This window comes from Micromesistius poutassou (assembly GCF_964030765.1).
Source record: "Micromesistius poutassou genome assembly, chromosome: 6".
In the NCBI taxonomy this organism is placed as follows: Eukaryota; Metazoa; Chordata; class Actinopteri; order Gadiformes; family Gadidae; genus Micromesistius; species Micromesistius poutassou.
Genome location: NC_140276.1, coordinates 96,955 through 123,765, shown reverse-complemented (window position 1 = coordinate 123,765; position 26,811 = coordinate 96,955). Strand labels below are relative to the sequence as shown.

The 26,811-nt window shown below is 43.0% G+C and overlaps 1 protein-coding gene across 1 annotated transcript in view; it reads left to right on the top strand.

Moving 5' to 3' along the window:
- Positions 1-650: 650 nt before the first annotated feature.
- Positions 651-26,811, top strand: part of glra4a (glycine receptor, alpha 4a) — a 43,590-nt gene continuing 17,429 nt past the window's right edge. The window contains exons 1-3 of the mRNA XM_084469059.1: positions 651-1,073; positions 24,918-25,027; positions 26,381-26,448. Coding sequence (XP_084325185.1) covers positions 1,006-1,073; positions 24,918-25,027; positions 26,381-26,448 — 246 coding nt within the window. The 5' untranslated portion in view covers positions 651-1,005. The remainder of the gene's footprint in view (positions 1,074-24,917; positions 25,028-26,380; positions 26,449-26,811) is intronic.

Below are 26,811 nucleotides of genomic sequence, written 5' to 3'. Positions count from 1 at the left end.
AGAGAACCAATCCATCTTCATGACTGGACAGGGAGATCACAATTCTGAGGAAGCGATAATCTGCTGTGTTGATCTACACATCAGCCCCCAACTAACCCTGTCACCCAGGCAAAACAACCAGCACCTTATCTGTTCATGAAGCAGTGGCCAGCGCCTTGAATTCCAAATTTTCCGAGCCCATCATAGAACTGGTTAACACTGCAGACGGTCAGAGCAGTGAGGGCGAAACAGAAACCCATGTGCTCCAATGTTGAACACCGAATCACTCTTTTTGAAATTATAAAAAGGAGTTGTACTGGTAGGTACACAAACACCTCGTTTTATGGCAACTATATTGATTTTAAATAACCTCACATTGCACTGACACAATATCAGTGCAATGCAATTTGTTTTACGATGATTTAGTGTTTTTATTTTTCATAACGTGTTGTTCTGTTATTGCCACTCCACCTTTGAGTGTGTCCAAAGGAGTGGAAATTAAATCTATGAATGTAGGAATTATCGAAACTAATTTTCTTGCCATCAAACCCGTGACATCTCGCGGCACAGCCCATTTACCCCCGGACACCACTCCCACCCCCACCCTGACCACGGCTCGCACCCCGACCACGGCTCCCACCCCTCCTCCCACAAGAAGCCAATTACGCGCCGGGTGGAAGGCAGCTCACAGCACGGTTACTGCTTCTTTAAATCTTCCCGATATAAATTCTTTAAAGCGACCTGATTTTCGTTGAAAACAAAAAACCTAGACATAGAACCAACCAGTTTGATCTAAAAAACTAAATAAAGATTAAACTACACACAGCAAAAGTTGCCTCCAGGAGCCACTCGGACGCACCGACGCTGTGGTGAACAGCCTCCTGGACTCAGTGGGAGGGGAGAAGTTTGGGTCCTCAGTGAGACGATGCCTTCCTCTTCCCAGTCTCACACGCCGCTCAGTGGATTTGCTGATTCCTAAGATTATTACTCCAGTTATTAACAGGACTGGGATAGACTGAGCCAGAGATGCTCCCACGGGTCACTAGGATTCTATATGCGTTGTCTTTCTTCTTTTTCCAAGGATGCTTCATCAGGTAAGACACACAGGTTTGAAGATGTGGGGGTTTGAAATGTTTAAAATGTTGTGACAGCGTTTTGATCATGAGTTTAAACTTTAAGTAAACAATAAAGAGTGATTGCCTTATTATGGGGCTAATGGAGGCGTATTGATCCCTGAAGAGCGATGCATAAATCTCCATTAATTGTGGTTAATTGCAAACCAAAACAACTCTACGCCCACAAACAAAGGAAGGATTCTCAGTCACCAATAAGTCCCTTTGACTTGTTAATAAAAGGCGATATATTCTGGAACTCAGTCGCAAAACACACATTAAGTCACTGGGATCATTTCAATCCTGGTTTAAATCCCAGTCTGATAATCGAGTATAGTGTGTAAACCGAACCAAATGTATTTCACCTGAAATTAATCTCCTGATCGCCGGACTAAATGATTCGCAGTTCCCAGATTAAAGCCGCTTTGCTCTTCAACTACCTGTGGAATAGCGATTTGCAGTATGGTTTTATTAGCCATACGTTTGCACTATATTCCCAAAAAGCAAAATAAACCAAGACAATAAATCAATTTCCAAAACAAACGGAAAGCTGTCGGGGTTTTGTGTGACTTGTTGACGCTGAATGGTTCACGGTGCTCGCCAAAAGACGCGCCCTCCGTGCGTCTCCAGACGCACAGACTCCGGACGCGGTCATTGATTATTGTTGGAAAATCAGCACCGAGCTCCGGTAAACGTTTAGTCACAAACGTGTACGGACAGACACAACATAGACGCATCTGCTCCTCTGTCGCTATGTCTGCCACCAACATGAGTGATCTATCTCTATCTGCTCTCCAGCTCCAGACTGTTGCTATTCTCTCCCTTTCCCTGTAGGCTCAAATCACGCTCTCTTTCTGACTTTACATTTTTAACCCATCATTTTTTAAACTCATTCCCGCATTGCAATGTTCTATGGTTTCGACCATAGAACACCCACATTCCCTATTCCACACCCGGTCAAACCCAGGTGTGAAGGGTTGGGGAAGGAAGATCTGCGTAAACCCATCTCTGGAGGTGTGACCAGATTAAGACCAGCGCCTGAAAGAGCAGCTCTTTAGCCTGGGGTGAGCCAATAGGAACCAGAGGCTCTCTGGAAGAACTCAAGAGAATTGAAACAAGACGTTGAGAAATCAGCTTTGGGAAGAATTACCAGAAAACGATGTACACTTCAACTGTGTAGCGATTACACATGTCCTAAAGAGTAGTGTCAGACTGATGGGACTTTGGCGCTGGGTGAGGCTGCACACCTGTTGCACATTGAGAAGTCAGTGTGGGCAGGTTAAACCAGCCCTCACCACACACACACACACACACACACACACACACACACACACACACACACACACACACACACACACACACACACACACACACACACACACACACACACACACACACACTCTGGGAGATCTCCTGGCAGCATGGAGCACCATCTGCATGCATCATTAACTTCAAACTCTACAATAAACCCGCTTTTGACATCTTCATCATCATCCTGTGTTTGGAGAAGCCCGGGGAAAGCCGTCTTCATTCTGGCCTCCACCACACTCCATCTAGGAGGCTACCACACTATGTGGTAGCTATGTGGAGTAATGCAGCCATATAGGTGTACCGTGACAGGAGGTGTTTGCTTGCTTCTAGTAATGAGAGTTCTAGTTCTAGTAATGAGAGCCTTTAGTGGGGATGATAGATTGGTAAATTGCCCAATAGAAAAAGGTATAAGAGATGCAGGGAATGAGAGTAGAATACTACATTTGATATGTACGGGTGTAGCGATGGCGCTTTGTGTTTGGCGTTGTATTCTAACGATAGGAGTTCTGGAGCCCTTTCCAGCCAAGTGTGCGTTCAGAAAGAAACCAACTCTGAACGTTGGCCTGCCTGTGTTGAGCTGCTCGCCTCCCGACCGGCTTGGAGGACTCAAAGCCCTCTTCTCCCCCACTCTGATTCAGTGCTACAACCGCTTTCTGTTTTCTCTCTGAAAAACCGAAACACTCAAGGATCTTTGGTTTGGATTAAGTGGCCCTGGTTCAGTTTGTGTTGGTGTGTGTTTGAGTGTAAGCTTTGAAGCATCCTTGGTCATCCACCGGCAGACAATAAGGGCTGCAAAGGGTGGGCTATGCTAGTTCAACTGCTCTAGTGTGTGTGTGTGTGTGCTCTCTGGTAGTGTAAGTGAAGGGCTAATTGCTTCAGTGAGAAGGGTGAGAGAATCTCAGTTCCTTGCTCTCCTCACCTCTGGTCCTTGGAGTGATGGGAGGAGTTTTTGTTGCTTGAAATTATTCTCGATTTGATTTGAATATGAAGGAACAAATGCAGATCATTTAGTTTAATGTATTGAGGTGCATTTGGGATCCTGGGAGTTTGTGGCTCAGAAAGTTATTGATTGGTCTCACGGGTTGTCGTTGGCTTAAAAGCTATAGTGGAATGCACTCAAGTAAGGCACATGAGTATTTCAGACATATTTGACATTGCTCTTCAATATTTGCTTAGTTTGCTATATTCATTATCACTTGGATATACAGTGGAGTTTGTTTTAATCCTAACCCTAATCGTTGATCTAATAATATCACAAATAATAATTGGTTTATATACGGTACACATCTTCAATTCCAATCTTGCAAGATTGCAAGCTCAATCCAAATAAACCATTGAACACAATTAAAGCCACATTAAAAAGTGTAAGATGTAAGTGTTTCACAGTACTACCCAAACTGGTAGTTAGTGTGTGTCATTTTGAAAGCGCTGAACTGAATTCATCTCAATTCATTCATACCAGGAAAATTAGGTCATGTGTTTGTGGATAGAGTGGCAAACTGCCGCAACATTCTCAACGTTAGCAATGAACAAAAATGCAGCTATGGCTGCATTTTTGTTCATTGTTAACGTTGAGAACACATGACCTAATTTTCCTTATTGTATATCACTATGTTCTGCATGCCATTGATGAGTAAGGAATCCTGAGGGAGGCGTTGCACCTTTAACCATTTCCACTTAGTAATTTATCCACCACACATGTTTGAGTCTTTATAAAAAAGGCAGCTGTTGCACTGAAGTAGGATTGGATCCTAGGCCTGAATATTAAGTCAAACGGACCAGGCTAGTGTACACTCCAGAGGTGTTGACTTTTATAAATTGGTAATGCCACAGGTGTTTCCACTGACGTCTCGTTTCCGACGCACACAGGCTTTTTTAAGTGGAGCCGAAAATGCATTAAAGTTTTGAATGACACTTCAGGAGTGATGTAAACACTCATTACCCAATCCTGCGTCTTCAACAGAGCCGTCCTTAGCCCTTTAATTAAATTTGTGATATATTCCCAGCTGGCGTTACAAGCACTTCCCTTAGCACTAACAAAGTGGGGACTGAAAGCAAACACTGCGTGGAAAGAGTAAACTTGCAACACAGTTTTACTCTCCATTATTTCATTTATGGTGAGTCGTGAGATCTTCTCCAGACTGGGACGATGAGTTATCTGAACTGATTGAAGGGCACCTCACTGATTTCCAGCTAGTGCCACTCAACTAGTTTTGGCAAGCTGTCTTCTATTCTCTCCAACTACCCAGGGAGAGCCCTACACAGGTGGCTCAGATGGAGAGGAGCAGAAGGACAAAGGGTGCAGAAGAGAAGACAGATGGGATGTTCACGTGACTTAATGACAAAGAAAGAAAGAGCCAAGTTAGACGAGAATGGCGAGACAGTTTGCTTTCTCCAGTCAGCACTGCAGGGATGGCTTTAGGATCAATCAAGGAATACAAAACCATCCTTTAAAAGGCTCCACAGATGACATTTGAAGACTAAGTCAGTGGAGGTCTCTCAGGTCATGTAGTCAAAGGGGCACTACCTCAACTTCATTCGGGGTACATGTTTGATCACAGCTCAACCCAAGTGTACATCATTGTGTGCTTTTGTCTTTCTTCAAACAAAACCTTGCATTAGTAGGCCCTACTCGACCATATATATATATATATATATATATATACCGTATATATACTGACCTGATATCACCTGAGCTGCGCTGTTCAGTAGAACGTATGCGTAAATGCAAGATGGCGGCATTGTTGACGCATGCTTAGAAGCCGAATGCGATATCTAGTCAGTATATATATCTATGCTACTCGACTATCCCCTCGACTAAAAGTAGGACAGAAAACATGCTTGATATGAGTCAATATAATTGCCCTTACATATGGGCAGTCCGGAACAATCTTGCTACTATGTCGCGGGGCAGACAGATTATTCCGCTGCTAGCATTAGCGGCGCATGTTGGCAGTGACAGTTTATCCAGCTAGCGAACTAGCCTCCTCGCAGCTGTGCTGGCACATCCAGCCGGAGAGATGGGGCTGATTATCCCCAGTCCATTTCATCCAACACCACGCATGACCTTTCCGTATTGCTAGGACATGAAATGTGCCAAACTGCTGCCTTTTTCCTCTCCTTTTTCCTCCTCTCTCCCTTCTTCTGCTGGCGGACTCCTGTTGCTGAGATGTTCCAGACTGCTCAGATAAATGTCAAGGGGTTGGGTTACGTAGATTGAGATGTGTCCCATCTCCCTGTAAAGTGGCATTAATAGCAACACATCCTGAGCTCATGACATGAAGAAGCGTGGTGTAATGGTGGCGTAAGGCAAATAGGCCTACACTTACACCTCCCTAGACTCCCTCCGGGCCGAGAGCTGGGGCTTCTTTACTGAACAGGGCAGCATGCCAGGCTCCCGTGTCGCTGCATCCAGTGAAATCCGAACCCTTAGCTACCAAAATAAGGTTTGCTATGAAGTGTGACTGATGCGGATGAGCTCGATGTAAACTTTTTAATCTGTGCACAGACACTCCCCAGTAACTAGGCAGTGTCGGACTGGAAAGGGAACATCACCAGAGTGCAACACCGTCTATCGGTTAAGTGGGGAACAGCCATCCCTCAGGGCAGTAGAGCATGTGTTCACTGAAGCCCAAATGTTATATTGGGGGGGGGGGGGGGGGGGGGGGAAGGAACTTCTGTCTCATGGCTCGCTCGTGCACACCCGGCTGACAGAACCTAGAGGTAAAGGAAATCATTTAGTGTGTTTTTTTATCTCCCCCTCCTGCCATCAACTGCTGCTATGTCTGTGAGCTATTCTGCAAATACAGTTAATCCACAATGAGCAGAGTGACTGATAGGCTCCTTGCTTTCCAGCGAGTTTTCTTGTCTGATTAAGGCGGGAAACTGTAAGTAATGAGGACAAGAATAATATCAATTAAATACACTTCCCTTATGAATATAGACCAAATTCAAAACACGCCACATACCAGCAATAGTGACCATAAAAAAAAGAATGCTATACTTTTAGACCTCAGCACAAAGGATGCAGATCTTTGGAGTGCAGATGTAAAAGCATATCCATATTTAGAAGAGAGAAACTATATAGGGAATATATCATGTTTTAAAAACACCAAATGGATATTTGAGTAAATCTGCTTCTGCGACCGAAAAAAAAGCTTACCAATGGTACTAGTCAATGGCCATTGACCGAAGCAGCACTTGGTTACACTTGGTGTTGCCGTGTTGGTAATTATGTGCGCTGAAATTAGGAACACGAAATGGAACCCATTAAATATCCCTCCATCATGGTATTAAGCCTGGACAGTGCGGTTCATTATGGTTAAACTTGGCCATGGGAACAATGAAACAACAAACTCAACTCTCTCTTTCTGCTGTTTTGGAACTCCATTATATTAATCGTAGAAAAGAGAAAATAATGATGACAGGAAAACTTATCCAAGAGGAAACACAGGCTTTTTTCATGTCTTTAACGAGAGACCAACATCAAAATTCAGTTAACAATAATAATCTAAAAGCAGTAAATCATTATAATCATCATCAGAAATTATTCATAAAAAGTTATTACATTCATGGTTACAATCATTATTGCATTCATACAGTAGGTATGTCCATACCCTACTCATACATTTATATAGTGCATTCTCAAATGGTACTTGAAAGATACTTTGCTATTCAATTCACATATATTCAGTGGGCCATTATTCCAATGATTGATGGCACGATAAATAACTGTTTTCTTTAAAGCATTTGATTTTGGACTTGGTAACATCATCTGGCCATCATCAGCTGACCTAGTAAAATGAGAATGAACCTGACTACATCTAACAATTTGGTTATATAAGAAAACTGGTTGAGAAGAGAAGATTGTGTTCCTGAAAAATGTAGTCATTGAAAACCAGCCCGTTCTCTACCGTTAACCATGAGAGTTGACATACTGATAGTGTTTGTTCTTATGGGACAATGGAATACTAACCTGGCAGCTCTGTTCTGGGCAGTTTGTAATTTCTTTAGTTAACCTTTAGATGCAGAGGACCATACTGGTGCACCATAATAGGGTTAGGGTTAACCCTAACCCTAACCCTAACCCTTAACCCTAACCCTAACCCTTAACCCTAACCCTAACCCTTAACCCTAACCCTAACCCTTAACCCTAACCCTAATCCAGGTGAGAAAATAAAAATAAAATGAAAGATTTAGCCACCTGTCCCACAATGTGTGTAGGGACATAATAACGACATTGCCTCACCATGGAGATACCACAACCCATCTTCTTCACTATGGTATCAATGTGTTCTGCCCATGACAGCTGACTATCAATTATTGTGCCCAGTAATTTTACTCTATTTACCTGTTCTATAGGTTCCCCATACAAGTTAAAATCCATCTTTGGTGTAGATGACAGTTTATGACTCAATCCCAAGATAATTGATTTGGTTTTCGAGATGTTCAGTGCCAACTTATTTTGTTTTATTCAATCAAAAACCTTATTTAACTCAATCGATAAAACATTGTCCAGTTCACTGACAGTTTTTACAGCATAATACAATGTGAAATCAGCAGCATACATTTGTACAGTTGCTTTACACAAAACGGATGGTAAATGTTTGTGAAGATGGTGTATAAGAGTGGTCCCAGGCAGCTCCCCTGTGGGACCCCGCAGTCCAAGACCTTAGAGTGAGAGCAGCTGCCAGTGTCATAAACCTGTCATAAATAAGATGGCAGTTGGACTAAATCCATAGCACTCTAGTTTACAGATGAGCAGATCATGCTCTATGACATTGAATGCCACACTGAAATCAAGTAATACTGCACCAGTCATCTTTGACTTATCCATTTCCTTGAGCCAGTCATCTGTCATTACTGTAAGGGTGGAACAAGTTGAATGGTTATGTCTGTAAGAATGTTGAAAACCTGTGTTCAAACCGTTACAGTCAAAGTATTCCTGTATTTGTAAATAGACTATTCTCTCCATCAGTTTACTGAGAACTGGGAGAATAGTGATAGGTCTACTGTTCTGCCTAGTGAGTGCTAGTCTGCCATCTTTAGGTAAGGGAATAATTTTACCCTCTTTCCAGATAGTGGGATAAACCCCTTTTATTAAGCATGCATTTAATATATGACATATCGGACTGTAAACATAGTCAGCTGCCAGGCCAAGTACTTTACTGTCCAGCATGTCACTGACTGACAATTGATTGGAGTGATTGTCTACACACAAAACCCTGAATCAAGAACTGTTGATTGGTCCATCCTGTAATGATCTTGTCAAACCCAGTTTAAGCTAGAAAGTATTGAATAGTCATGCTCTGTAATAAAGCTCTTAAAGATCTTAAAAGGGCAGTGAACCCAAAACCTTGTGTTATGTATTAAACTGTGTTATATGTCATGATGGTCAACATAGTAATCTATGTAATAATGTATGGAATGCCATTTGAGTAAATATTAAATAAATATACAAATAGATAAGGCTATGAAATAAATAAGAGCCAATAAATGTATAAATAAATATGTAAATGAACACGTATACTGAAATAAATAATGGTTTCAGGGGACTTTAATTTCATATTGCCTCATTCATTTTTTTAACGCCACATTTATTTCATAATGCCACATATCCATCTGGTGTTTTCAAACGAGTGGGGTCGTAGTGCCTTTACTGCGGCCCTTCAACCTCACAAACCTCACCTCGTACACTGATAATGTAACGCCACGGTGTGTGTGTGGATGTCTGGAGCGCCGTCTAGGCAGCGGTTTATTTTCATGCCCACTTCTTGGAAACGTATATCTCCTCTGACATTGGTAGTATAACTCCACAGTGTGTGGCACATTTGATATACGACGACACTCATTATAAAGCTCAGACACAACGACGGTACTAAAAAAGTACCAACGTTTGGTTGGGCTGTAACCATGGGGATAACAACGCCCCCGTCCATCCTAGAACTGTCAGACAAAAACATATTTTTAAATCTCATCCTTGAATTGACCCATGCATTGAGTTGATGCATGGGGTTCACCTACACTTAAATCCGGGAACTAATGGGAGAACCAATGGTGGTCTAGTGGTGTTACCTGGAAACTGAAACGCTGAAACGATGACGTATAAAGGGCAAAACGAGAGGTGATAGCTGAAAGCTGGACCTTTGAGGTTAGATCACTTTATTGTGGCGGGTGAATATTTATCGGATCTCGCGTAATGTTATGGTTATCACTGCAACTTGCTTACTCAACCCGTTTACTGTCATGGCGTGTAAACTGGCAGAAAGAAAAACGCCGATATTGTTTTTAACCACGAATCAGCGAATAACCCTTTGAACAACTTTGGACAATTCTGAGTCGGATCGTTGAGGAGGCAACTGGGCTTGTCAGATAATACCATGAAGCAAGCAACTAGGAGCTTCCCCCCTTCAATTTGCTTGATTACCTTTATTAACTTGTAGACTTGACCAACCAATGGAAGTGGTGAATGCAATTGAATAGCACAAGGTCAAGGAACTTTGGTGTGATGGCAAACCCTCTGAGTCAATGACTATGTGGGCTAGAGAGATAACTATCCAATTTACCCCTAATGCTTTCATTCACTCACATTCTGATTCCTTCCATGGCAACAACAAAAGAACCAATAGGCTTTTGCCAATAATCAGTTTCCATAGCAATATAACCTCATTGATTGGTGGGGTGGGCACTCCATTATTGGAGATTTGATGATTACATTGGTGTGTTTGCCATTAGCGGGCCTAATCATAAGCTTTAAGGAGAGGGCGAATGCCTTGCTCAAGGGTAAAACCACAGCACCCAATCCATTGCCTGGGGGGTTTCTACCATCTCAGACCAATTTGACCGTGTAAAGCAAAATCATAAAGATAAGATAGTTTGGGACACTTTTATAATTGGCGGAAACTCATTCGCTGAGTATACAAGTTGAAGCTGTGAAATGACTATATTGTATTGGCTTAAGTATTTATCTATATGTATTACAGAGTGATTTGGACAAAAAGGGAAGATCAGCAATATCACAAGGTTGAACCAATGCCGTTCCAGGAATATCAAGTTCAACAGATAGAACTCTTAGACAAGCAGGTCTAGTCTGCTGAGCAGTTTAGTTAGCATCATTCATAATGGAGTTCTGAGCAGAACGACAGATTTAACACTTACTTTGCTGTTCTGCATTTCCAGCCTTGGGCTGTAAGCAGGATTGTTCTGTTCCAGAAATAGATTAATTATCTGTACATGGTGTTCCTTCATTAACATCTCGCTAAACAAAGATAATAAACTTACAGGTAACTAAATATATTTGTGAGGATGTCTGTCAATTATGGACTATACAATAAAGGCTTACATGCAAGCATTTTTACCAATTTTAAACCTAAATATAGTCTGACCTCAATAGTCAAATAAAACGTCTAAAGTTAATTCTGTTTTTTATTTTTTATATGTATAAAATGCTATCACTTTGTACAGGGACTGCTGAGTAACTAATTAGTGAGTAATGAATCCAATGAGATACGGTGAGATGGAATGGTTTGGTGATCTGTTGACCATCCCCATTAGTTTATGTGACCTTGTCAACACCCCTTGTGTGTTGGAGCTCCAAACTGCTGATAGTTAATGATTCATATTTGATCAAGCTATAATGAAGTTTAGCTGGCAATCTACATTGTATTCATTGTCGACCATTCTCTTTATTCTTCCAGGATTGGGACTATTGCTTTGGAGAACTGCTATGCCAATCTTCAAAACTTTAACCTGTTATTTTCAAACCTCTGTTTATCAGAAAAATCAAGTTCTATTGTTTTCAAAAGATTATATTGCATACCCAAAATACAAATAATACACATTGACTCTCGTACCAATTTGAACTCTCGTACCAATCGGAACAGTCAACTCCTGTTGACTGTTCCAGACAACTTACGAAAGGGAAATTCCAAATTACCTCTAACTTATGAAGTTCCTAAATTATGGAATATCCTATAGGATATTCCATAATTTACCAAATTAAAAAATGTCTAGGTATAATCAGTGGAAAGTTTTAAACAACTAAAATTACCTATTCAACCAAGCAGGCAATCAGCATCTCTATTGTGTATTAGTGTATTAGGGTAAAGCCTATTCCCACAGGCTATTTTCTAAATAAAATACTTTGGGTAATGTACGGTTTGGGCTGGATCACAACACTAGAACATTTGCCGGCACAATAGAATACTGAAGAAAGACAAAAACAAAAAGTTTAATTATTACAGAGCTCCCCACCAAATCAATCCATCAATGAGTCAGACCCCAATGGCAGATTCTTATCGTTATCTCACTCCACACAGTAGGCCCTGTTCTTCTCAAACCTATCCATAACACCTCTGCAGAGGTATACAACTTTATCTTTGCCTTCTATATCTTACTTTCCTTACTACAAAGTCACTGCATTTGTCTCATGGCCACCCTATAAAGTCCCTGAATCGTTGTTTGAAATACTGCTGGTATCACATCCACACTGGATGAAAGATGGTTTGTTTTGTTCTGGCCCAATATATGAGCTATAATGGTTGAATACATTTGGAAAAGGCTGATGTTATTCTAGCACTGCGGGTAATAATTTTGCCTTCTTCACAAACTATTTTGTCTCAGATATTTATTTAGGCTATTGTTGAGATTGCCCTGTATCTCTGCGGCAAAGGACCCATAACGGTTACATGCTGCATCCTCTTGTTGTAAAACTTTAAGAGGCCAAAGAGACTTCCAAACGCCATTTGAGTTTGTTCTTTGTATTGGCCTCGGTAGCTCGGTAGACTCATCTAGCTATCTATCTATATCTATAGCTATATATATCAATCTCCATCTATCTAGATATATATCCGTCTATAGATATATATCCATCTCGTGGAGCTTAAACCTTGCTTCGTATTAGAGCTATATAATTAATGGCTCACGTAACTCACTGTACAATATTTCAGAAAAGCAGCCTTTCACAGTGAGTAATTAGAAACATCCTGTACACGGAGTAATGGCAGTGCTCACCCTGACAAGCAGGATTATAAATATAATCTTGAAGTGGGGAAATGCGTTCACCTGTTTTATTGCTTGGAATTATTGCAGGCATTTTGAGGGATTCCGAAAAAAGTTAATAGGTGCTGGAAAAGGGCCAAAAATATCTAAATTTGTGGGATTACAGAGCAACGTTAATGCAAAAATGGGATTGCCTTGATAAATAACATTTGGAAACCCATTTAATACTCATGCCTGTGCAATATCATAGATATACTCAAGAAGTCTGCAGAACCCACTAATCCAAATCTTTCCTCTTTGGAGAAGGCCAGAAATCACAAGGATTATAGTTCATACTTTACAGTCAAAGCCGTGTTTTACTATGTCAGCTGCATCACCGAGGTCCCTGGCAGGTAGTTTACACATCTTTGTTACACTGATTCTCCTTGGCTGGCAGTCCATACAAAGCCCTGGGCAGACCTGGCTTCTCTCTGGCCTTCAGCTAACAGTTTGTCTGATGAAACAGATCAAGGGTCACACCTGCCATATTTTGTTTCTCTTTTCTAGCTGTTCTGTGCAAAATATAATTTTTTCGAGTGTGGTAACAACATAATATATTAAAGGTCCCATGACATGGGACGTGATTAGGCGTTACAAGCCGTTTTGAAAATCTGCCCCTTATGACATCACAAGTAGGCGTGTCCACCTAGATGTGTGCTGGATAGATCAGTCTATTAGCCTACCCAGTGGACTGTAGCAAACGTTGCAAATCTATCTGTCACACATCTAGGTGGACACGCCCACCTGTGATGTCATAAGGGGCAGATTTCCAAAACTGCCTGTAACGGCTAATCACACCACACCTGGTGGCATGTCATGGGACCTTTAATATAACAGAAGGAAGTATTGCTACAACTCACTACACGGAATTAGGATTGCTTAGCAGGTCTGTTAATACGCTCTTAAATCGTAAGGGTGCGTCCATTCTGTGTGTTTAATTCTTCTCTTGTACCTTATAATTAATAATAATAATAATAATAATAATACATTTTATTAAAACAAGGGGAACCTATAGTATATAAAACAGGAATTATAAAAAAGCTTTTTAAAAAAGATACGTTTTAAGGTTTTGTTTAAAAACATGTGTAGACTGTGGGGCCCTCAGATGCAGAGCGTTCCACAGTCTCGGGGCTACAGAGGAGAAAGCCCGGTCGCCCATGCTGTGGAGTTTGGTTCTGGGGCTTTGGAGAGTGTGTGTTATTGCAGAACGGAGGTTGTGTGAGGAGGTTTGCGGGGTGAGGAGTTGCTGTAGGTAAAGGGGGGCGTGACCATAGATGCACTGGTGGGTGAGTAGGGAGACCTTATATTAAATTCTGAAAGGGACGGGGAGCCAGTGGAGGGTTTTCAGGGTGGGGGTGATGTGATCGTATTTGCGCACCCTTATCAGGATCCTGGCAGCGCTGTTCTGGATGTTTTGCAGTCTCTGAATGCTCTTGCCAGGGATCCAGATGAGGAGTGCATTGCAGTAGTCCAGCCTGGATTGTATATTATAAGGTAATTGTATATTATAAGGTACCTTATGGGGCGGCATGTGGACTGGCTCAGGACAGCGGGTTGGCTGGTAACCGGAAGGTTGCTAGTTCGATCCCCGGCTCCTCCTAGCTGAGTGTCAAGGTGTCCCTGAGCGAGACGCCTCACCCTGACTGCTCCTGACTAGCTGGCTGTCGCCTTCCATGGTTGACACCGCCATCGGTGTGTGAATGTGTGCATGAATGGGTGATTATAAGGCAATATTGTAAAGCACTTGGCCACTGGTTAGAAAAGCGCTTTATAAATGCAGTCTACTTTATACTATCATTGCATTGTAAAAAATCTATTTTGAAGGACCTCAATTCAAAGTTCCCTTATAAATGAAAGGAATCTTCCTTCCCCTTATTCTAGGTGTAGCCCCAGTGTGTGCCATCTCAACCAGCTGTGTGTTCATTACCAGAGGGAAGCCTCTCCAGGCTGCACAGAGCCTTCTCAAGGCCCTCTGTTTGTGCTTTATAAGCGATACGGCCCCCTGGGGCCAAATTAGAGAGAAACGAAAACAGCCAAAGAACATCATTTCCTCCTCAGTGTTAAGGAGCAAACCTCCAAGTCAAATCAGCCTGGAAGCAGAAGGAAAATATCTGCATAGCGCAGAGAGGTATAGGAAGAAGATAAAATAAAAACCAAAGCCATGTGAATGTTTTGCCTACTGGACAGTAAGCAAATCACAGGGACGCAGAACAAAGATGAAATCACACCAGGCTTTTAACATGGAGGGCGATGAAAGCTGTGGTCCCCATGCATTTTCATCCAGGTATATAGCAGGGCTATTATACTCAAGCTGACTTCAGCTCCTAATGATATGTTTATGGTGTATATACGCACACCCATCTGTAGAAAGCCCAGCTAGAGAAATCCCTCATGTATTTTAAAAATGTATGTGTGGGATGGGGGATGGGTTTATCAGCCAGAAATGTGGAGATGCATGCCGATGAATCCCTAGCAATGCCCACCGAAGACACACACACACACACACACACACACACACACACACACACACACGTCACAGAGTTACCATCACTGCTGAATCGCATCGGAAATCTAATCTCGCTCCTCTAATCGCTGCATTTCATTACCTTGACGAGATCAAGAAGAGTCCGCTTTGATCACAGAGTTTATGTCTTATTTGTGGCTACCCTCCACCACTTTACTCACACCAAGGTTGGTGCATTCAGAACAATTACTCTGATATATCGCTTACTTCAAAGTTCCTTAATTAGATGTTATACTGGTTGTTGTGGATGCCGAATTTTGACATTAATCTGGGCCAAGTCTAAAGAAGTAATGTTTTTGTAGAAGTTGTAGTAGGAGTTGTACTGAAATCCAGTCCTTGGCTCGTGGTCAGATCGGGTGCATGAAAACAGTTCTGCAGTTCTTCTCAAGTTTCACACAGAGCACATCAGAGCCACCCCCACGCTGTGAGGCAAGGCTCCTCTCTCTGGCTATAAAGAATCCAGCCAGCTTCTCACACAGACTGACAGCAGCAAATCCACTCTGATATCAGATCTCAGACACAGAGAATACCGCCCAACGCTGACAGGAAGGGAGATACGAGGCGTTGGGGAACAGGGTTTCCTGCCCAATTCATCTCCTCGCTGCCATAATGCGGGCAGTCCCGTTTCTGACGATTTTTTTTAACCTGCTGCCAAATTTTCGAATAATGCAGCGTTTCAGACTGCTTCAGGGTGAACATTAACGATAATGGCAAGGAGAGACAGTCCTGCCAACTTTTTGTCTGTCAACTATTCTTGAGAAGCAGTGGATATATCAATCACTGATTCAACCAATTACTCTTTTTTTATGTCATGAATGTATGATTCTATTATAATTGTATGATGTACTGATGTGTTAAAGAGCCGATAGGGGTTAGCCATGATGCTCAGGATGATGGAGATTGAATCCGACACCACTGGGATTCAAACACCCTAGCCACTACACCAGTACCAAAGGGATTTGTTACTAGTGCACAAGCTGCTGCCCAACACCCTAGCCACTACGCTAGTACCAAAGGGATTGGTGATAAATAAATATATGCATGAAAAAGGCTTTATTATTAAATGAGTTGAAAGATGGTATTCCCCAGATAATGTCTGAAGGCCACCACAGCATGTGCGGCGAAGCTGCTGATGTGGAGAAAGAACCCTTGCAGCACCAAAAAGTCTTAGTTTTCCTGCGACTTGTCTCAATAAACGATTTGAATCAAAACAAATCAAGATAGGGGCTGTTGGACGTGGAAATGAATCATATAATAAGTACTTCGGGGGGGGGGGGGGGGGAGTGGGCCCGGAGGGGTGGTGCAGCCGGGTGGGTGGCGTCTCATTCCAGAAGAGAGACAGAGCCATCAGCCATCATGGGTGTAAATCTGTCATCAAAGTGCAGCCTATTTAGTACCCCTCAGCCACCGCGATGGGATCCCGGAAGCATCATCGTTTCATTCCGGGAGGCTCCGGGGGGAACGCCAAGCCCCCCTCCCACTAGATCCAAGATTACCTCACAAATGAGGACAGGCAGGCGACAGTGCTCAGAGTTCTTTGTGAGTGCCGATTGGTTTGCCGTGTTAGTGTGGATTAGTCTACATTCCTAATCATTAAACCCCAGGGTTTGCAGTGAGGCAGTGAAAAGTATATTTTCCAGGCAGCTAATATTCCCATTAACATTGGCTCATGGCTAAAGTCATTATTTTTTTATTACCAAAAACAAACGATTAGAGCCGAACACTAAGGGGATTAAAAACAGTTTGCACAGAGAGAGGATGTTAAAAGAACCCCCAGTAAACATCACACTTTGATGGGAGCTACTTGCCAACCGCCTGTTAATGCAACAATAAGCCTTTCATTTTGCAGCTTGCTGGTGCTTAGGTTTGTGATTGCTCAACAATGAGACTGAACAGGTGGTTGACAGAACCATGAATCTGAAATCAAATAAACTGGAGATTTGTGATCAAAAAGAGTCCAAACCTCATTCATATTTTTCCCCTTAGCTTCCTCGAATATCCTTAAATCCCCACTAAGATTATACATTTATTTCACCTTTTTCATGATGATACAAAGGACTCATATTATTATTATCATTTATGATTTTAAATTGGCACATTCTGGACATTAATGGTTCTGTGTTGCCACTGTGGGTTTCATCATACTGGCTACGTCAGTGGCGGCTGCTCATCTTTCAAAGAGGGGAAGCTCATTTTCGGCCTACATCATATAAATTGTCAATTTATGTATATGTAAATTATCCTTTCTGTTCCTTTTCAAGGAAATGCTCTATCATACCAACTAGCTGTCTTTTCCAGTGACTTGACCAGCGTCCTCTCAATGGCCAGCAGAGCTAGGCTGCTTAAACGGCCTTGGTCCATTGTGTTACGGGTGTAGGACTTGAGCCGCTTTAAACAGGAGAAGCTTATACACAGATGTAGCTCTGCAGATGTTATACTGCAGATGTAGCTCCAATTGTTGCCACTAATGAGAACAGTTTGTAAAGCTTAGGCATTGCACTGTCCAACTCCATGTCTTTAACACCAGGAAATCACACAGGTTTCCCCTGACACCCTGCAAGTCCTTAGACCTCAGGCTCCCTGAATCAAAGTGATGGCCAACTACCAAAACAATATTCAACTTGAACAAGGAAATGTGAGGATTATGTTAAACTGAAGCAAGGAATTGTGTGTATAAGTTTGTCTTTCGACTCTCTTGCAAAATCCGCAATGAGACTGAGGACTGAAGAGAGCTCCGGCGACGTTTTATAGTTCAAAATCGCTGTCAATCAAACGGCAACTCAGTCTTTCGCAGACCCTCCAATCATCACGCAGAAGCCCAGCGTCCAGGCCAGCCCACTCCTCCATTCACCCCCAGAGACGCTGAGCATCCGTGGGAGGGACATAATCGCAGCATTATCCAATGACCGTTGACTTTCGACACACTAAAAAAAGCTGTTCTATGCAGCCCCATTGAAGTGGATGGACGCTGAGCTTCAACAGGCAAACGCACTGTGACGCTACGGAATGTATGAGAAGGAAATCGAGTCAGTCGACCTGCGATAAGCAGCTGATTCTGAACGAACTCGTCTTTGAGGTGGACGTGTTTTAACGCATTTTTAGGCAATTAAATTTTAACACAACAGTATATATTTGACCATTTAAGCTTTTGAAATTTTAGGGGAAGCTGAGCTTCCCTTGCAGTCTTAGAGAAATGCCACTGGGCTACGTTCATATGCTGTACATTCATCACACATGGCCTTTGTAACCATCCTGGTTCAGTTCCTCAGGGTGAGACTCGGACCCCTCCCCAGTGATTGTGTGTTTGTTTGCTTACCTGATGGCAAACAGGAGGGATTGAGCTGGCCTGCAGGTAGCCTTCTTGCTGTCATCATTTACACGTGGCCATGACTCATGTACATGCCACACTCCTTCTTGTCAGGAGTCCCCTGCTGTTACGCAGATCAATCTCGTCTTTCAGACAGCCGCTGGTGTCCCTGTGCAGGATTACCATTCACCACATCTGTAAAGAACAACGTGCAAGTGTAAATGGCAACGTGCTCCAAATCCCATTTCCCAATGAAGCTCATTGATCAGAAGGGAAAAGCTGTAGCCACGGGGCATCATATACATTGACATAGAGAGGAAGTCTGTGCAGGTGTTGGGTGTTTTACCTTCAAGCTTAATGTGGATGTTGATATATGTACTCTTGGCAAGACGTCTGTCAGTGTCAAAGGTGGGTTTGTATATTCATAGTCACGTAGATTGCAAACCATGGTGGATATCCAAGAAGACAATAATAATACACTTCATGACTAAGTGAATACTAAATAAATTTAGAGCTATTGCTTTCTAGCCAAGCTAAACAATTGAAGAAGATCAACCACATCAATTATTTCAACCATCTTCTACATCCATTTAGGAAAGCCAAAGCATTGACTTCCTACTTCCTGTGAGCCTTCCTACTTCCTGTTTCCTGTCATTCACATCCTGTTTCCACTCATTGCGACAGGCTGACACAAATTAAACCACACTCATTTGTAAATTAATAGAGGACAAATTAAATGGCATGCTTTTTCAAGCATTCAGAAAATAAATGCAAATAATTACCAGGTATTCAACCTCATATCAGTAGAAATTCAAATTCCGGGTGAGTGAGTGAGTGAGTGGTGGATGGACTATCTAAAGAAAATAATAAAGGATGAAAGCAAAATGGAGTCTCCCAGGAACTCTGTGGTTGTGATCAATTAAGCGCCTGGCCCCAAACCCCTCCTGCTGGTCAGCGGAGAGAGCACACAGAGACACACATACACAGTAAACACAACACAAGGACGATGAACACCAGGCGTGACAACACGTTGTTACATCATTGGGGAGGTTCACCTCAGCGAAGGCGGCGGTACAGCAGAGACCCTCGCGGTGGGCACAGCGGCTAATCGCCCATCGCGGAAGTACAATTTGAACTGGCAGTTGAGAATCAGATGTTGAAGTGGACATTAAGTAAAGTACCTCACAGGTATGACAAATGACAGCCCCGTTCTGATGGCCAGCTGGCCACCTATTCGCGTTCAGCTTTCATTATGCTAATGCTCCTCAGGAACGTGTAATGTTCATGCGTGGCCGTCTAAATGGCGCTGATTTCCCTTAATGCTCCCATGTTCTGGGGAACAGAGCCACGGTCCCATTTGAGACACTTTTCTGATCGGTAGCCTCCAAACCAAAGGCAATTACCAGCATATGTCGCCTGTTCCAGTGGAGGAATAAACATGGGTTCTGATTGGGTGTAATTCCACACAGGGATTGGTGAGTTGCCGCTAGAATGGGGATTGAGCAGCAGAAAGATATAGTGTGCCTGCCAGGTAGTTGGACTGTTTATTCCACCATTTTATGTTTGTTGATTCAAACGACTAGGATGTGACTCCATCCATGCTTACACTGCACCTACAGTATAGTTGATTGTAGAATGAGGAATGGCTGGGCCCACCCTCTTTTAACGTGTCCCTAAAAAACATACATTTCCCTTAAATTCAACAATCTAAAGAAAGACTAGAAACATGAGGCTAACATTGGGAAAGCTGTGTTGCTATTTTCCATACTCTCTCCTTGAACTCAACATAAGTAAGTGATGGTGCAGTGGCATTTCATGAGGGCTGATACTGGCTCCTTTAGAATAGTACCAAAATGACATCCTTTGTCCTTTCCCAACCATTTTTCCTTGACCTTGATGGAAAACGCCATGAGGTCAAGAAAAGATGTTGAGGAGAATTCACGAGGACTTAGGAAAAGATAGCCACGGTGGGAGGACAATCTGACTGCTCTTACATTTAAATGGGGCTGCCGCAAGGAATTGTGGGATGGCATTATCTCCTTACCTTTTGCCAAGGCTGAGATAAGAAAGAAGCATTGAAGACCCTTTCCTTAGCATTTAGAGAATTCAGCCAGCTCTTATCATGGCTGCCACTTGGATACTTGCGGGCCTTTCACTCAGTCGGGAACCTTCCTCAGCCAAAATGGCTTTAAAATGCTCTATAGCAATGGCTGTGATTTCGGTCACAGAAAGATAATCGCAGCCTGAAATTCAGTATAACAGCAATCATCTTGTGTGGTATTGCTGAAGTATTGTAAATAAGCAATTCTACCATGGCTGTGATGTTTGTTTGGTGTCATGTGTATGTATTGCCGAAGTGATGTGCTTGCTTGAATCCATATTGCGCAAACCTTCTGTTGGTTGGCATTCACTTTAGTGCATCAATGAACTAGTAGCTATCACGACCCAACCACATTCAAGCGTGACTTTGAAGTAGTCCTAAACCCAGTAGTGTGTAGCTTCCGTTTCATGCTTACAGACCGTTTATCTGGTTCAAATTCCCACAAACCCAGATCCAGTTTTTTGCTGCCCTGTTAATATGAAGGCACAGAACCAGAGAAGACCAGAGAAATGTGTTTGCTGATTTTTATGTTGAGTGAGGTTCTATTAGTTCCCCCCATCCCCTCCGAATTGCTGATTATGTCAAAATACAACCATAACACAGAGCCATGATTTAAATAAGAATAAGAATAATTCATATTTTTATATTTTGCTAAAACAGAACACGCAAGTGGAAAGAAAACAGTAAAACAATAATTCAAATATCCATTGTAAAGCTTTGGCTCTGTGCTCTGTGGTATTCTATCTCCACACGATGTCATGGATGAGCTGCCGACAGCCCCACCCCAACCCCCACAGTTTACATGTGAGTCAATGCAGACGAGAGACTCCATAACGAAGATGATTGCCAGACGGAAATCCTGCAGGTTTTAGCCTCGTTTTGGCACAGAATGAGCAGTACTAACCATACTAAACTGTAAAAAGGGTTGGGGATTATGAAACACAAGCCTGGAGAAGAAAGTATTTTATCCAGAAATTAATAATTGGCTCTTTTAGGCCAGATTTATTACCTTAAAGACAAATCTTTGAAATTTTATGTTTGATGATCATTATGTTTTATGATTTAGATTGTTAATTAATTGTTGATAGATATTAATAAGTTGCACTGCGACAAATCAGTTGTTGTGTTACATATGAACAGTATTTTGGTATCTGGCACATTTCTAAGTACTTTTTCATTTGAATGTTTTTTGACCAGAACTAAAAAAGAATATTCAAATCAGAATGTGGACTAAAACTGCTCTTTGTGAAACAAAACGGGCAATAGTGGTGAATTGGGAGGAGAAAGCGAGAGCTGATGGAGAGGTAAACGGTACGATCAGACATATCATTAGCCGGCCATTTAGAAGAGCGTGCCCCGAGGGGAGGAACCTCATGCATGGGTCTGTTACCCAGCTGGAGATTATTCATCATGTTGAGCCTTCTCTCGTCCACTTCAGGCCTTGGTCTTTCAGATTGCCATCAAATTGCAATAGACCGTGGGCAGTGCTGAAGCACTTCATAAGTAACTTGACTTAGATGTAAGCTAGATGGGTGGGGGGGGGGGGCACACACAACCCCCCACGGCTAAGGGTTGGAGAGTCAGTGGCAGGCAGGCCTCTCTTTGTAGAGGATGTACAGGATTTTTACATTTGGGTTCTATTAACACACATAACATGTATGTGTTTCATAATTGTTATTTTTTATCATTAAAAAAATCATCGTTGTGTACATATGTTAAGCACAGAGTGTGCTTTTTACATTGACCGTTCATGCGGTTATTATTTTATTGATTGGATGCTCACACAAGAGAAAGAGAAGTCATTGATTTTAAAATGAATTGATTGATAATGTTTTGCACGTGTTGTCGCAATGACGACTTGTAAAAAAATGAGGACTGAACTTTCAGCTATATTTTATAAGGCTTAAAAGTGTGAGAGAAAGTGTGACAGGACCGGGCTTGATCCTGTGTGAGGAACAACAGAGAGAACAACAAGCTATAAAGCTAATGTACATTGAAACTATTAACCATTAATGAAATCTTAAATTGATGTAGATCAATTCATTTTTAAACCAAAGTGTGGTTTTCTACTTGGTTTATCGTTGATGTTCCGCACTATCTCAGGTACTGTCAGGTCTGCATGTCACGGTGCTGTTCCACTGGAATCAAGCACTGAAAATGGGTGCTTGTCTAAAAGCTCTGACATCAGAAGATTGAATTGTTGATTTATAGTTCTTTAAGAGGAGCCGTGGCCACATTGGCTTACAGGCAAAGCCGTTCTCCCTTTGCTAGTGTCGGGAGATTGTTTTCCTGGAGTGAACCCTTGATCAATTCTCTTGACAGAATGCAATTTAATGGACACCTTCCGTGAGATTTGCTCGCACCTCTTTCGTAGGCCTACACACCGGGCAGTCTCCATCACAACCTGTCAGAACGCACACTGAAGTACCTGCGAAGAAATGGCTTTAAAGAAATGGTATCCAAAAAGGACGTGTTCATATTTACTGTCATTAAATACCTTGATCAGAATGAGCCATTAGAAAATGTGCCAAAATTATACAATGCATTTAACCATTTCAACAGAGCTGGGGAAAGCCACAAGGAGATCTCTTTATCTCTATATTTATCTTTATTAAAAAAGTAATTTCCTACGAGGAGAGAAGCGTAAGTTTGACTGTGCAGGTGTGAGCCCATCTGGGTCTGTGTGTGCCTACAAATAGCGGACAGACGGCAAAAGAAAGTAGTGAGAGGAAGACGCAGAAGTCCACAGATGTGGAAGGAAGAGGATGATGCAAGCTGACCGAGGTGGTTGAAGTTCACACTATGAGAAGGACTCCGTTATGGGCTCAACAGGAAGGAAATCTTCAAAGGTACATGCAAGAAGTTCTGCTGGGGAATGGGGGAGAGAGGCAAACTTTATCGGCAATAGCTCGTGTTTTTGCTTTTAATTACTCTACGTGTTTTCTGTGAACATAGGAGACCGTGGCAAAGTCTTATTTTCCTTATTTTCCCATATGCAGATTTTATTTGGGGTATATTTCTCACCCAAACGTAATTATATTCAGTTTTCCATATCCAAACTCACAGGTTCACCCAAACTCCATTGTTGCTCGTCCCTGTCACAAGTCTCAGCCACGGGTTGTCAAACCCTCCCTCCCCACGTCTCTGGATTTGAAACACACCGCTGACGTCCCCTCAGAGCTCCGAGTCTCAGGATCCGTACGATACAGAAAGCCACTGCGACGCCTCGCCCTCCAGAGGAAATTGGACTCGGCGTGCGCACTTCACAGAGGCAGGGATCAGGATGGATCGCAAGCTGTTAACATTCGCATCAGAAGCGTGGGGCGAGATCAGTGGAGGTGCAGCGGGGCCCTGTCATGCAGGAGATCCATCAAGCCCATACGGCCTCTGTTAAAGGGCTCACCTCCTGCCTTTAGTTTCACACTTCCTCTGCCTCCCCTTTTTCATTCGGTCTCTCTCTTCCCATTTTTTCGTTCCCAGTTTATCAGTCCATCTTCTCCCCCCCCCCCCCCCACACACGCCCCAAACACACACACGTCTTCTCCTGCTTTCCTCTGGCTCTGCCTGCTTCTGCATGCCATGCTGGCCGTCAGGGTCCAGAGTCCCTGGCTGTCTCTGTGGAGCCTGTATCTACACCTCTCCCTGGCTGTCTCTGTGGAGCCTGTATCTAACCCTCTCCCTGGCTGTCTCTGTGGAGCCTGTATCTACACCTCTCCCTGGCTGTCTCTGTGGAGCCTGTATCTACACCTCTCCCTGGCTGTCTCTGTGGAGCCTGTATCTACACCTCTCCCTGGCTGTCTCTGTGGAGCCTGTATCTACACCTCTCCCTGGCTGTCTCTGTGGAGCCTGTATCTACACCTCTCCCTGGCTGTCTCTGTGGAGCCTGTATCTACACCTCTCCCTGGCTGTCTCTGTGGAGCCTGTATCTAAACCTCTCCCTGGCTGTCTCTGTGGAGCCTGTATCTAAACCTCTCCCTGGCTGTCTCTGTGGAGCCTGTATCTACACCTCTCCCTGGCTGTCTCTGTGGAGCCTGTATCTACACCTCTCCCTGGCTGTGACAGTGAGCATTCCAATTGAGCCATCACCCCCATCCAAACCCTCTGCTTACGGAGCCGCGTGGAGGAGGAGGAGGAGGGGGGGAGGCGGGAGAGTTTACCTGTTTCTCTATTCTCATCACCTCCTGCCCGGGACAGAAAGTGCCAGATGAGATATCTCCATAGCTTAGCTTGTTTGGACCACAGCCAGCAACCGTCCACTTCAACACTTATTATGACAGATGTTGTGTTTGAGGGGAGGGGGGGGTGTCTTCACACATGATAACAGACAGTTGTCCTCCTCATTAGTAAGTTGAACTTCTGATCTCTCTCTTACTGCCTTTGGAGTTACCCGCGCTCCTCGCTCTCCTCGCTCTCCTCCTCTTGTCTATTCTAGTCTCTCTGCCACTTCCTCTGTTCTCCCTGCTAATCTCGGCTCCCTTGTTATCTCTCCCCCTCTCCACGGCGGTGGTCACGTCCTGCTTGGCGCCGGTGGTGGGTCGCTGTCAGACTGAGCTCCTGTAAGGAGGAGATAAAAGAGTCATCTCCTTCCGATTTCCTGGACAAGCTCATGGGAAAAACGTCTGGCTATGATGCTCGCATCCGACCCAACTTCAAAGGTACGTGCAGGATGGTGGAGCTGTGATCGGGGTCATCCGTCCACGGGTTGGGTTTGACATGCCGTGATTCCTTACCCAGCAGTTTCCAGGGGTTCTTGAGGAGATTTTGATGACATCAAAGATTGTATGAATGTGTTGATTGTTGCAGATCAACAAAGTTAAGACTAGACATAGAAGTATACCTTAGTTTCTTCTATTTAAGCACAGAGGCCACTTTAATATAATACTTACAATGAATATCTTATAAGGATAATAGTATAATATTAGTTTCTGGTTTGGTATGGATGAAGGGGTACTTTGAAGGGGTGTTTGGCTCTCAGCTGAAAGGTACTGGGTTTGAACACCGATATCCACAGTCCATCTGCAGGCATCCTTGTGTTTGAGGGTGCAAAAGGGATGTGCAGAGATACAGAGGAGCAGAAAACAACTCTGAAAAACAGCCAATAACAAACAAGAATATCGATTAGAGACGTCAAACCCAAAAACGACTCAAGACAGCCTAACAGCACCATCCCCTTGATTGTGAAGAGCAATGACTGAGAAATGACTAGAATACAGGATAAGACTCAAAAACCCAACTAATAAGACCCAAGTCTTACAGTGATGTGTAGAACTCGCCCTTCTGGCCATGACCCCCAACACCTTGAGAAACATGCCTCCCCCTTACTCATTAATGGCCTGCATCTAAACCCTTGAGTCGTTCTGTATTAATGCATCTACTTCTTAACTAAATAGAATATTATCCTCCTTGGTCCCATTTGTAATTTCTAAATTGTGATGTATGGCGGGCTGTGGTTGGTGGAGTTATTTAACATGCGGTACCAGCATGCACGCTGGTGTGCTAAGCAGGGCAAAGATGGTGCTACTCTTCAACAGAATATCTCTGGGAGCTTGTGAGCCTCATCCATATTTCATGTGTGCTCCACAACCACAAAGTTCTCCGCACTGTGCAAGACATCCATCTGAATCCACAATGCTCACAAAGGCACCTGAAATTCTACTCTTTTTGTGTTCTTCTGAAGAATTCATTAAATCGCTGCTGTAAGCCTATTGGATCATCTAGATAATTAATATAATGGGGCCGGTTTGAGCTGAGACACTCCGTGATTGAAATGGATTGTATCTCACCATTAAAAACAAAAAACATAAATATATGTATGTGTGTAAATACTGTATATGTATGAGGAAAATAATGATGAGGGTGGAGGAGAGGTCACTTCATAGAGGAATCACAAAGTGAATACAAACTTAGCTATGCATAACCATCCTCTCAGAATAATGAGTGCATTAGTAACCACAGAGTCTCTAACAATGTTCTTTCCGATCTGTTTGTGTCTGTTTGCATCTTCTCAGGCCCACCGGTGAATGTAACCTGCAATATCTTCATCAACAGCTTTGGCTCCATAACAGAAACCACCATGGTAGGAGCACCATAGTAACCTTCATGAAATCGACCATTATTTGGGGGATTCTTCCCTGACCAGATCACAATTCAGTGTAATGCCCTCATGTCTCGTCGTTAATATGTTTCATAGTTGAAAACAATTTCCGGCCATTTACTTCTCATTTACTTCCTAGTTATAATCCAATCAAGGTTGGACATTTTCTCTCATTGTTTCCTGGAGCATATCAGTGTAACCTTCAGAGGCCAGGGTCACTGACAGGCCGATAATGAACTGTCCTCTCCACAATTAAGATCGAAATTGGAGGAAAAAAAGTACAAAAAAAAGGAAGGAAGGCAAGGTGAGGAGCTAGAAAAAAAGAAGGACCTTTACTTTGGAGTG